The following is a 13,271-nucleotide window of genomic DNA, read 5'->3' on the forward strand; positions in this document are numbered from 1 at the left end:
AGTCAAGAGGATGGTCATCACTAATTCCTTTGGTATCCATGTAATAGCAACGGTCATGAGAAACCACAGTGGATATAACACACAGTGTGGGTGTATTTCTTTATAAGTCAGCAGCAGTGAAAAGATTTATAATTTCCCTCTTCCTGACATCAGTGGGCAAGAGAGGCAGGCAGCCTCGTTGGCTTTGATGAAAAGACATTACACGTCATATGCAGTTAATATGGGTTAACGGTTGTAATATCTTTACCCTGATGTCAGTTACAGCTGTTGCTTCATTCACGTATGTCAGCAAAGTAAAGCGGAACACAGGGAGGACGCTCTGAAAGTCATCCACAGGACACTTTCCCTACATCTTTCATGCTTGGTGCTGTTTCACCAAAACGATTTAAAGAAATTTATCATTTTTTTCCCCCTCAGCTACAATGTAGACCACAGACTTCTTTCTCTTTCCTTTCAAGCTTTGATAAGAACCACCCAGCCTTTTTGAAAATCCTAGAGGCAAGTCAAGTCTCCCCACTTCTGGCCCCTTCGTCAAGGTCTTGACGTGTGAAGATCTGCGGGAAAGATGTCTGCTTGAAGTCACATTTCTGGCTGCAGCCTGGCAGGTCACAGCATCCCTGATGTGGATATGGTTCTCCTGCTTAGAGAAGCAAGAAAAAGGGGAAGAATTTCAACGCCTCCCCTGCTACACACCCCAGACAACTACCTCAGACAGTCTCTTGGGGTCCCAGGATCAGAACTCTGCCTGAGGCGGCCAACGGGACTTGAAAGAAACCCTCCATTCTGGGGGCGACGAGCCAACACTGTCGCTACGCTCCATGTGGAGAAAACATTTGCGTGGAGGCGCCTGCTTCCCCAGCAGCCTGCTGGTGGGGAGATGGAATCTCAGGGAAGTTTCTGACAGCCTGTGCTCCAGAGAAGTGGGGGACATCATGTCCCCAGGAGACAGAGAAGGCTGGAAAGACTTCCTACGTGTTTCGGTCCATGGGGTGACTGGTTCAGCCCCGTGACAGCCGATCCCAAAAGGTTTCTATTTAGCTAGACATTCATGGGTTGTGATCAAGTATTGATGAAAGTGCAAATGCCCTGAGCTCTCTCACGGAGAACCATCTGCTGATGGACTCATTTTAATCACTTCACAGATCATTTCCTTTGCTTTTAATGCACACGCCAACACTCTCACACAAAGCCACAGTGAATCATTTTTTTTTTTTTCCATCACTCTCCTTAACCCAGAACCCGCCTGTCTCTGCTGTCTGAGACCCTCCGGTGGGGCGAGGTGACTGCACGTCTCCTTCTCTTGTTCTGCCTCTGACTTGCCTCACGTTCAGACTGTCAGCCACTTGGTACAATGAGACCAGGTCCACGAGCTGAGATTTTTATACCAGCAAGTGCTGACGTGGGAGAACTTCAGAAGGAAGAGGATTTTCAGCCGCTCTTCAACCATTGGTTGTTTCACAAATAGTTCTTTCAATGAGAAGCGTTTCATCTGAGCAAGCATTTGCTGACTCACCCCAAGAGCACATACCTTCCAGGAAGTTGGGTTGGCAACAGACGCTGGCTAAAAAAACCCAGGCAATTGTTTTTCCATTATTCCATTACCAGCTGGCAGAGAGGACACATCACCAAAATAGGAGTGTCTCCTTCGACGTGAAGGCACGGAGACCACAGCAAGGCGGCCTGGTGCCGTGACCGTCTGCTCTGTCATCTCAAATGGTTCCAAATGTTGTCTGGTCCAAACTCATGAATATCAGCCACGGAACCTCTGCTCCTGCAGCCTGCTTTATCACTAAAGGATCGTTGCGTGCCAGAACCCAAACATGCTCAGATGCAAAGAAATCAGCTCCAGGACTGGATGTGAATACTGAAGTTATGATGATGATGCATCCTATTATAATTTCAAAGTCTAGTCTTTCCCTAAGTCTGATGTTAATAAGAGAATCTAGCACATGGTGACCAATTCCTGACAGAGCTATAGGGATGGCTAATAGGATTCAGGCCTTTACTTCCACATTTATTCTATTAATAATATTATTATATTTCTGTGATGACCTCATTATAACAGAAATGCTGGATATTTGAAATTCACTCATCAGTATTGGGCTTCCCTGGTAGCCCAGATGGTAAAGAATCCACATGCAAAGAGGGAGACTTTGGTTCAATCCCTGGGTTGGGAAGATCCACTGGAGAAGGGAATGGCTACCCACTCCAGTATCCTTGCCTGGAGAATTCCCTTGGACAGAGGAACCTGGTGGGCTACAGTCCATGGGCTGGGGTCACAAAGAGTTGGACACGACTGAGCGACTAAGCACATCATTGGAAAAGACCCTGATGCTGGGAAGGATTGAAGGCAGGAGGAGAGTGGGATGACAGAGGATGAGATGGTTGGATGGCATCACCAACTTGATAGACATGAGTTTGAGCAAGCTCTGGGATTTGGAGATGGACAGGGAAGCCTGTGTGTTGCAGTCCATGGGGTCACAAAGAATTGGACACAACTGAGCAACTGAACTGAACTGAAGCACATCAGCATTAAAAAACAGCTATAATCACGGAAAAAAGAAATTAGTTGAGCAGAAACTAAAACTTAACTTGCAGCCTTGTCCTGAGCTGGCTGTCCAGAGGAAAGCAAAGCTCAATAGACATCATATATTCCTACCCACTACTTACCTCAAGCACCTTAGTTAAGAACTGTCCTCAGGAATACATAACTCAGTGGCATTTAATCTCAAGTGGGCTTTTATTTATTCTTTAGATTTTAAGATTTGACATCAGGTTTGCAAAGGTAGGAAGCCCTTTCTGGGCATTTTTGAAAGTTGGCTCTACCCAGGCACTCTGAGATATTTAGATATTAACTGACACAAATCCACTTTTTAGAAAGTGTCACAGAACAGTCCAGAAGTGGTTTGGCCCTGAATTTAAATTATTGGTTAGGAAAAGTATTGGAAATTCTCTGAAGATATTAAAGAAAAACAAGTAGAAGCTGTGACAAGATAGCTACCTATGAAACACTGTCCTAAACTAATACCACGCATTTGATGAAAAATTTTTTTGTTAAAAAGCATTAAAAATGTAAACAGAAATTCAACATTGCATTCTAGAAGAGGCCTCATACGTTCACAAACACCAAATTAACCTTAAGGGCAAGCGTAACCATGCTGTCAAAACTGTTTCTAAGAATGAGAAGAGCTTGAGAAAATACAAAGCCTGCAAAGCATCCAGTGTATATGACTGATTTTTGCTGTAGCAACACCTGCAGATTCGACAGTCTTGCTGGTGCGTCTTCTCAGCACCAAGCTGAGGGACTAAGAGATGACCAACTGGTGGCCTTGTGCTCAGGGTTTCTCAGGACTCTCTACTTCCACGTCTATGTGGAGATGACAAGAAACACTCCGGCTGTTCACTCTGGGCCAGACCTCCTTCTAAGCGCTCCACTCACAGTGGCCCATTCCCGTAGAAAACTGAAGGAGAAGGCGCTGTAACGATCTTTGTTTAATGGACAGAGATGAGCAGACTGAAGCAAGTGAAGTAACTAGCCATGCCAGCTCTTAATCATCCTACACGGCCCTATGCACCCTTCCTTGCCTTCTCTGTTAAAGTGGATCCAGGCCCTTGAAATGTTTTCCCTCTGCCCGCTCCCACGATGCCAGGCTTTGCCAGCAGAGGGAGCAGGAGAGAGACTGCAGGAGGAGAAGGGACCCGGCCATCAGGAAGCTCAAGGGCCCTTACCTGGTGGCTCGATGGTCAGGTGGTGGTGGACCAGGAGCAGGTCAGAGGTCCCCCCGGAACTTGGCAGCGTTTCTGAGCACCCCCTGCACTAGCTGCTTGGTTCATAATACAGAACGCAGGATGGGGCAACAATGTTTGTATAGTTGCATTTATTTCCATTTTTGGTAAAACTATTGTTCTTCACTCCCTAAACACATTTATAAATAATGGACGTTGTAAGGGCTTGGAGGAACAAACGGCAGAGTTGGAGCCATCAGGCCATTTTCAGCCATGCAGCTCTTTTGGTTGGGGGGTGGCTTGCCCAAAACACTGATGTGACCTACAACCCCTTTCCAGCCAATTCTGCCCTCGTGACTTCCGTGGATATAGACTCTTTTGCTGAATGAAGACAGGTGCTAGGAGTTGGGTAGGGGTGGTAGGGGCGGCTAAATAAGTCCGCAGTCTCTGACAGAGCAGCCGCCTAGCTCCAAAGTCACCTCCAGTATTAATGGTACAGACATCCAGAGGGGTTTCAAACACACTGTGCGATGGTCCAAAATCTGGAGTTTGCAGAACTGGCAGAAGTTGGGAATGGTATTTTTAAAGTGATGTATTTAGGTCCTAGAAATTCAATGAAAAAGAAAAAAAAAAAAGCCAGTCCCCAGGGATCTAAGCCCATGAGCGCATAGAAGGCCTTTGTGCCTGGTGGAAATGGTGGGAGTACACATCAGAAGAAAGGACTGTATCAGGTGGGTTCCATGGGGTTGATTACCCCACTGCAGTCTGAAGACCCATTTCCTCAAGGGTTATCATTTCTGCTTGGTTAAGGTCAGCAACTCAGGAAGCTATGCTTTGCTTTATGAAAAAAAAAAACAAAACACATCAGAAGTAAAATAAGTGTTTCACGTCATGAAGATATGGTTAAGTTTAATGGTTTATCCAGCGTTTGAAGTCATCCCAGGTCCAGGTAGAGGGTCGGTGGGGCAGCCCATGGTTACACCGCGTTCCTTTGAAGGAGCTGGTCCAGTAATTGCTGGGGAAGCAGAGACAGAGACATCAAGTTCAGACTCAGCATCTGGGCGCCACACACACGTCACCCCTGCAGGCGGCCGGGCCGTTACCTTTTTGAAGACCTCGGCCCGGAGTCTGTTACTCTGTAAGATCACCCTTTTCTTTTGTTCTTCTTTTTTCTTCCTAACTTCCGGCAAGTTATTATAGATTCTGAAACAAATTGAGAAAACATTTTGAAATGGTAGCGAGACAGCGGGCGTCTGCCGTGGCTCTGCCTCCTGTCTTGTCAGCAGGCGCTTACATTTCAAAGGGCAGATCAGCTGGCTCTGGACCACCCCACGTCTCTGAGACCCCTAGACCTGGGGCTCCCCTGTCTGTCTGCAGACAGGGCTGCCCAGGCGGGGGCCATGCAGTAGATGGGGCCCCACCCAGGGCAGAGCTGGAGGAGCCAGGGATTTCTTTAGAAGTCAGGTTTCTTTCTCTCCACCCCCTGTGATAATTGACCACTTGCTTGTAAAATGAGAGATGCCAGGCCTACTGCTTTGGCCACTCTGAGTGTACACGTGTGTGTGTGTGTGTGTGTGTGTGTGTGTGTGTATGCATGCTCAGTCAGTCGTGTCCAACTCTTTGTGACCCCACAGACTGTACCCCACCGGCCTCCTCTGTCCATGGGATTTCCCAGGCAAGCATACTGGAGTGGGTTGCCATTTCCTCTTCCAGGGGATCTTCCCAACTCAGGGATCAAACCTGTGTCTCCTGCAACTCCTGTATTGGCAGGTGGATTCTCTGCCATCTGAGCCACCTGGGAAGCCCCCTGAGTGTAAACCTACTTTTTACCAAATACTTTTTTTGCCTCTCAGCTTTTGTCTTCCTATGCCTTGGAAAAGGAGCGGCGAATCTATGAACGTAGCTGGGGTCATATTGGAGCAGCCCACAGATAAAATGTGCGTGTCTGCCTCTTCACCTACTGCATTCCTAAGGAAGATGTTTCCAAACTCATCTTAGGCATAAGTATCACATGTTTGTCCTGGTGCAAAATCAGGAGCTTCCAGGATACCAGCAGGGCCTAGGGAGCCTCCTTCTGGGCCCTTCCTTCTTACTTCCCTACAGAGACTGCGTATGTACTGATGCAAACAAGATTTTGGCTGGCATCCATGGACAGACAGGGGACACTGCAGCCTGAGCTTTGAGGATGCTGTACCGGTGACATGTGGCTGATCATCTCTTTTATTTTCCCTCATGTTTGAAAGCCCGACAAAATTTAACATGTTCCCCAATTAAAATAATAATTACAAAGTATGGAAAGATTGATGATGGCAACATTAGCAAGACGTCGTCTTGGTTAATGGGTATTAGGCTAATCATCTTTTTTACGAGTTTATCTTTTGAAATTATCTTTTTACTGAATATACAGCTGATTTACAGTATGGCTGTGGTCAGTATAGCTGATCTATGGTGCTGTGTTAGTTTCAGGTGTACAGCAGTGATTTAGCTTATACGTGTATGTGTATTCTTTTTCAGATTGGTTATTAAAAAGTACTGAGTCCACTTCCTGGTGCTGCACAGTAGTTCCTTGGTGATTTTCTGTTTTACACACAGCAGTATGTATGTGTTAGCCCCGAACTCCCAATTCATCCCTCCCCCACCCTTTCCCCAGGTAAGCACACGTTTCTTTGCTAAGTCTGTGGGTCTATTTCTGTTTTGCAGATAAGTTCATTTATATCATTATTTTTTAGAATCCACGTATACGTGGCTTTCATCACATGACACTTGTCTGACCTGCTTCACGTAGTGTGATCATCTCTAGGTCCATCCATGTTGTGGCAAATGGCATGGTTTCGTTCTTTTTTATGGCTGAGTAATATTCCATTGTATGTATGTTTCATATCTTGATCCATTCATCTGTTGATGTACACTGAGGTATCTTTCATGCCTTGGCTATGGTGGATAGTGCTGCTATGAACATTGGGGTGCATGTACCTCTTCAAATAGAGTTTTCTCTGGGTATATGTCCAGGAATGGGCTTGCAGGATCATATGGTAGCTCTGTTTTCCGTTTTTTAAGGATCCTCCTCTTTACTGTTCTCCATAGGAGCTATATCAATTTATATTCCCACCAACAAAGTGTAGGAGGGCCCCTTACTAGTCTAATCATCTGACACGAGTTTCCCAGGCAGCCCTCACACCAGGTGGAAGAGACACACAGTGTCCTGTTATGGGAGTGAGGAGCCCAGGCCCAGCGAGGTCAGGAGGCCAGTGACATCCCTCAGCTGGTGAATGAGGAGCTGGGAGCCCAGCCTTGGTCTGCTTGACTTCTTGCCACACTGGCCCCCAGTCACACAGCATAAAGTAACCCAGGCACTGCCTACACCCATCAGAGTGCTTGGCACAGAGGGCATCAGCATGGTATGAATTAATGAGTGCACACATGACTGCCAAGCCCAGGATCTGTTCAAGAAGGAACCAGGAGAAGGCCGTCAGGATCAGTAGGAAAGATGACATGTCCCAAAGCTCCCCAGTGGAAATCCTCCTGCACCCATACAGACACATCGTCCCCATCTTAACCATCTGACCATGTTGGGTGTTCAGGATAAAAATTCCTAGGCCTCAATCCTGGAGATTCTTCTACAGTATTTTCTTAAAAGAACATCCTTAACAAATTGTGGTTAATTTATGCAATGGACCACTCTGCATCAGCTAAGAAAGTCATCCATATCTTCTGACATAGAAAGACCCCACAGACATAAAGTAAAAGAAGCAAGCTACAGAAAGATAATACATAGCATGATCCCATTTATGGTCAAAAATTAGACAATTGTATATGTAACAAGTAAATGTCTGTTTTCAGGCAGAGAGAAAGGCCTGGAAGCGTATAAAGGATGCCAATACCTATGGTGTCTTTGGAGGCAGGACAAGGTTGGGGAAATGGGGTAGGAGAGGGGATAGCTGGTCATGAGCGACTTCAGTTCTCTCTCCTGTGCTTGAATTTTTAAAATGAAAGTGCAATTTAGTAACATAATTAATAACAAAGAACACGAAAGAAAAGAAAGCTCCATTATAATTCTATGGGGGAGTGAAGTCCGAGAGCCGAGGTCTGAGTCCACTTAGGGGAGACCACAGCGTAGATGCCTCACTGACTGTATCCAAGGAGCCCCGGCTTCCAGCCAGGGAAGTCATGATGGGGGACACAGCACCACTGATCCTCTCGGAGGCTGTTCTGTCTTCAGTAAGATGACAGGACAATGCTCTGTCCACAGATGCCGCTTTGAGAGCTAGCGTTTTAATTTCAAGCCTCCACAATAGTGGCTTTGGGTTTAGGGACCAGGAGGGGACCATTTGGCTGAATTTTCCACTAAATTGAAAGAGGAATACTTTGAGCATGAGGTATACACGGCTTCATACTTCTGAAACAGCAGGTCTCGACCCCCAGTGGCCCTTTCAAACGCCCAGTTAGAACACTGTGAAGCCAGTGGTTAATGGAAGGGTTCCCCTCCTCCTCACTGACACTTTTTTTTTTTAAATTCACAGAGAGGTTCCCTACAGATAATCAAAGCTGGCTAATGATCATGGAAACAATATAATCATGGGAAAAGCAGAGATTTTGTGCCTGGAGTGGGGAGAAATGTACTTTTCCTATTTCAATGGTTTCTCTGAGTTGCCCTATCAGTTTGGTTTAATTATTATAATTCCCCCTAGTGCCAGATACTTTATTATAAACTAATGACATGTTACTTGCATGAACTTGGCGAACTCTGCCGGGTTATTACGTGTGGATTGGGAGGCCCGAGCTCGGGAAGAATGGCAGCCTTTGTGTACTGGTGAGAAAGAGGGGGCGTCCAGAACTGCAACCAGCCAAGCAGGACATGGAGAGCTTGCGGCAGCCGGGCGCCAAGAAGGCCAGCTTGTGGTCCTCTGCGGCTCCGTGGCCCCCTCACACTGTCCACCTCCAGGCCTGGAAGCTTTCCTGAAGGCCCGGAGACCCAGCTCCTCCCCCTCTTATGAAATTACCTGTGAAGGTGCACAGTGACAAACGGCACCTGCCCAGAGCAATGGCAGGAACATGCAGAAGCATTTCTGTTGAGTCTGGGGATCTCCTAGAGACCAATTAGCGGACTGGTTCAGAACTCAAGACCTACCGCCTTCCTAAGGGTTTTCCAAGAACGACATCAACATTCAGAGGTGCAATTCGGCAACTGCGCTCCTTTGGGCCAGCTTTTCAAATTCACGGCCGAGAAGACCTCAGAGCTCAAACACGGACCTAGAAGTGGTGGCCCCGCTGGGCAGAGCCTGCATCCAGCAAGCCACCCCTCCTTCCCCGACTTTTTCGACCTCACACAATAGAACCAAGTACCTTTTAGACCGCATGTGCATCTCCTTCTCTGAAATGTACCTTTCTTTGGGTTTGAACAAGTTATCTGAAAAAAAAAAAGGAAAGATGATTAATTTCAGAAGGTACAGATATGCACTTATCTAGAAAAACATCATGGCAAGCTTGCTTGACTCTCTGTTATCCATCCTTAATCTAAGATCAGCCTGTTATAAACACAGCAGGACCACAAATGATTGTATTAAAATTGACAACCTACAGGTTGGCCTTGACAACAGTCAAATACAGCATGAAGTTCAAGGTCAGCTCTAACAGACTTCAGGGGCAGTGACTCCTTTGCAGGCTTCATTGAGCAATAAAGAGTCACAGTTTACTGGGGTTGTGCCAGGGTAGCACAAAAACGTGTTTCAGTGTCACCCTGGGTGTGGGGCTGGGGAGGTGGTCATCCCATCTACAAAACAATCCCCTAGGTCTCGGTGCCTCTGAGAACACTGAGAGCAGGAGCTTTCACTCACAAGTGCCGTCTCCCTCATGGATGGCCAGCCTCGACTCCCTTTCTAAGGGGGAAGAATTCATCCTTTCCAAGGTCAGAAAACATAACGGAAAGCAACGTAACAGTAACATCTGTCTAGCGTCCTTTGAGAAAGTGCCCAGTGGCTACACATCACCGAGTCTGGAACGTCTTTTAATGAGAGTACACATTGCTAATTGCAAGGATGTGTACAGATGGCACTCATAAAAATGGTCTGCGTTTTTTTTTTTTTTTAGAAAGAAAAAAAATAGTGAGTACCCTTTTGATACAACTCAGAGATTCCTGAGAGACTCTTGGCCCTATAGATTAGCCGAGAGTCTGGCACCCCCAAATGCTCCTGGGGTGCTTGCTGCATGGGGATGCATCTGAGTGGCTATCACACAAACTGCCCGGAACACCTGGATAGTAACCAGCACGCCAGCCTTCACTCGGCAGAAGTAGGTGGTGACTCAGCATCCTTTAGTCACGAAACTAAGGCAGGCTCCTGGCATCCCCAGCCAAGACCCCACCAGGCTTCAATCAGTCTCCCCACCTGGGCCTGTTCCCTGTATTCAACACTCCAGCGGAGCCACTTCAGATACCCCAAGCTTGAGAATGTGCAGAATTTTTCAAGAATATACAAGAAGGCAGACCAGAGGCGAGGATATGAAGAAGTCTTTTCCTGTCTGGGGAACTACAACACAGCCGTGATTTACAATATGGAAATGGCACAGTGGCTGAGCTTGTCTTCTGTCTGGTTATAAACATAAAAGATGGTACCGTTACTCAACCTCAAAGACAAGATTCAAAGGAGAAACAAGAGAAAGGAGAAAGAAATCAGAAGAATGTTCACAGTGAAGGGGAAACATCCCCAGTGTTTGGAAAGGCATTGGGCCATGTGAACCAGGAGAGTCAACCTCACCACGAGGACTCCGATCTGCCAAGACACCTCCCAGTGCCCACCCTCCCCTCTCCATCTAGACAGGGCCAGGCCAGAACCCAAGACCTCAGGAAGAGCCCAACAGCATTCCAAAGAAATGGGGGTGTTGCCAGGGCAGTCAGGGTCTCAGGCAAGCAAACATGTGTCTGCCTACAGACTCCCACTCCAGCAGAAGGAGCCGCCTGCAGACTTAGACTCCAGTCTGAACCAGCATTCCTCAGGAGCGACTCAGGATGAGGGAGAGGCTGGTGTGGACCGAGGCAGGGGCCCCAGGGGGATAGAAAGGCTATGAACGGCCTGTAAAACATTTAAAAATCTCAGCTTAATTGCATGTGGTCTCCCCGCAGATATTAGCTCTGTTTTTGTTTTGGTTCAGTTTGATTTATTTCTTTTGAGTGCCTGATACCACAGTGAAGCTTTGGTCTCATTTCCAAGAGGAAACACAAGTGAATGTGAGTCCTGGGTACCTCCTCGGTTTTCTTTTCTGAACTCTTCTCCGCCTGCTGTGCCTCAGCACAAGTTTAAATTCTGGGCCCAGCAGCTGACGTAGGCAAAACAAGCAGATCTGCGTCCAGGAGTGCAGACCCCAGCCGGCAGGCTCCAGCCCACGCCTTGCGCTGGTCGCTGTTGACTTTGAGTTTTCCTAACAGCACCAGGCTCATCGGATGAGCAATGGAGGCTTTCAGGATGCAAGGGAAGACAGGACAAGAACAAAATTCTGCCTCCCTGGAGGAAGTGGTTTGAAATAAATCATCATGCGTTGTAATGGCTCCTGACCTCACTAGAGCAAAAAAAGAAAAAAGCACGTTTGGCACGTTGAGAGGGAAGGTGGCCGGAAGAGGGCGGGGGCAGTGTGGCGCCAGAGGGTCAGCACTGCTAGTGATAATAACTGCTAGCATTTATTGGGTCTCAATAGGTCTTCACACCAACCCTGTGATGTGCTCGTAATTTTTGCATTTCAGGGACAGAAAATCAAAGTTCAAGGGGCCAAGGGTCCCCTGCTCTGGGTCATCAGTGAATGAGTGAGTGACAGAGCTGGGTTTCAGTCCAAACCAGTCTGTCCAGCCCTGCCCAGACACACCCTCAATCTCAGAACGTGGTCACCAACCTGTGGTTTCAGAATCCATCTTTTGGGAGCCCTGACACATGCTGGTCAATTTCCCAGGCATCATTCCAAAATTTCTTTCTCTTCCCCCTTCCTCCTACACTGAAGGAGCAAGGACTATGCTTCCAGGGAATGCTCAGAAGAAAAAAGCACTGATAAGATCTTGCCACCATGAGACTTCATGATTGAGGGAGAAGCTGGATAAGGAACAGATCAGCTACAAAGTATCAGGTGAATGTTGTGATGAAAATGAATCCTGGCCACTTGGTCAAGCGGGTCCTGGGGGTGGTTAGGAAGGTCCCTTGGGGAGGATATATGTTACTATGACCCTAATGAGCTGGCTGCCCGAGCCAGTAGAGGGAAGAGTGAGGAAGGATCAGGGGGCCATGGTCCCTTCAGAGCTAGGAAGGAGGGCGTGAGAAGGCAGGTGGGGAACAGAGGTGAGAGCAAAGACCGCTGTGGCTCTCCACCCAGGCCACACTCTACCACCGCCGGCAGAGTCTGGCCGTGATTCCCACGCATGGGCACTGGGATCTACACCAGAATCTCCCATGGTTCTAGTGGGCACCGTGTAATAGGGAAGAACACATCTGACTCTGTGTTAGGTTCGTTTCATCAGCCTTTGTATTCTACTGCTTTTGCTTTAAGAATGTTTCCCAAAGCCTGAAATATACAGGAGAGCCCTCTGTCAAGGTTCTGACTTTTAAGGGTGTAACACTCCTCCACTCATATAGAGATGAAAAGTTGCAAAGCAGAAAATAACGTTTGTCCTGTTGGAGGTTTACAGGAACCTCATGACACCTGCGAGAACAAAGGATTCCCACACCAAGAAGTTTGCCAAAGCCAACACGTCCCTCACTCACCATGCCTTTAGAAAAGCTTTGCTGAAACCCTTAGAGGAGTTTGGACTTTTCAGGGGCACGAGCCACCCATTTTCCTTATATGGCCCTCCAGTAAAGCTTTCTCTGCTCCAGACCCCTGTATTTTGGGTATTGTTGGGCCACACTATGTGTTGGGCACACACACTGGCATTTGGTAACTGCTGGAGGTAGGAACCATCCTTGTTGGGTTTTGCAAGTCTATTAAGGAGAATTTCAAGTCTGTTAAGTGTTCCTTCAGAGTAAGAGACAGAGACCCACTTGAGGTTTTAAGTAGGGGCTCTGATTTGGATTCCCAAAGGATGGCTCCAGCAGCTGTTCAGAATACGCACCAAATGGGTAGGAATAAGGGCTTCCCTGGTGGCTCAGACAGTAAAGAATCCGCCTGCAATGCGGGAGACCTGGGTTCGATCCCTGGGTTGGGAAAATCCCCTGGAGGAGGAAATGGCAACCCACTCCAGTGTTCTTGCGTGGAGAATCCCCATGGGCAGAGGAGCCTGGCGGGCTACAGTCCATGGGGTCGCACAGAGTCAGACACGACTGAGCAACTAGGCACACAGGGTAGAGTACATTCAAACACGGCTGCAGGGAGACAGGTCAGACCATTGCGGTTGCATAAGCAGTGCTCAGCACAACCGGGAAATAGGAGGACTCGGACTCAGCCACACCCACGGAATACAAGCAAAGAGGGCTGTGAAGGTGGGACAGAAAACCAGATTTTATGGGGGAGGGAGGGAGGGGCAAACTATTATATACAGAATGCATAAGCACCAAGGCCCTACTGTATAGCAC

General features: G+C 47.5%; 1 protein-coding gene across 8 annotated transcripts in view; it reads right to left on the reverse strand.

Annotated features, from left to right (window-relative positions):
- Positions 1-4,608: 4,608 nt before the first annotated feature.
- The window catches only part of C26H10orf90 (chromosome 26 C10orf90 homolog), a 76,146-nt gene continuing 67,483 nt past the window's right edge, over positions 4,609-13,271 (reverse strand). For all 8 annotated transcript variants that reach the window (XM_086377682.1, XM_086377681.1, XM_086377680.1 and 5 more), the window contains 3 exons: positions 9,070-9,133; positions 4,830-4,929; positions 4,609-4,741 (listed from right to left, as the gene is read on the reverse strand). In XM_086377682.1, coding sequence (XP_086233808.1) covers positions 4,703-4,741; positions 4,830-4,929; positions 9,070-9,133 — 203 coding nt within the window. In that variant the 3' untranslated portion in view covers positions 4,609-4,702. The remainder of the gene's footprint in view (positions 4,742-4,829; positions 4,930-9,069; positions 9,134-13,271) is intronic.

The sequence above is a fragment of the Bos grunniens genome, chromosome 26 (assembly GCF_055505025.1).
Source record: "Bos grunniens cultivar Pamir isolate PY7600 chromosome 26, Bosgru_T2T1.0, whole genome shotgun sequence".
In the NCBI taxonomy this organism is placed as follows: Eukaryota; Metazoa; Chordata; class Mammalia; order Artiodactyla; family Bovidae; genus Bos; species Bos grunniens.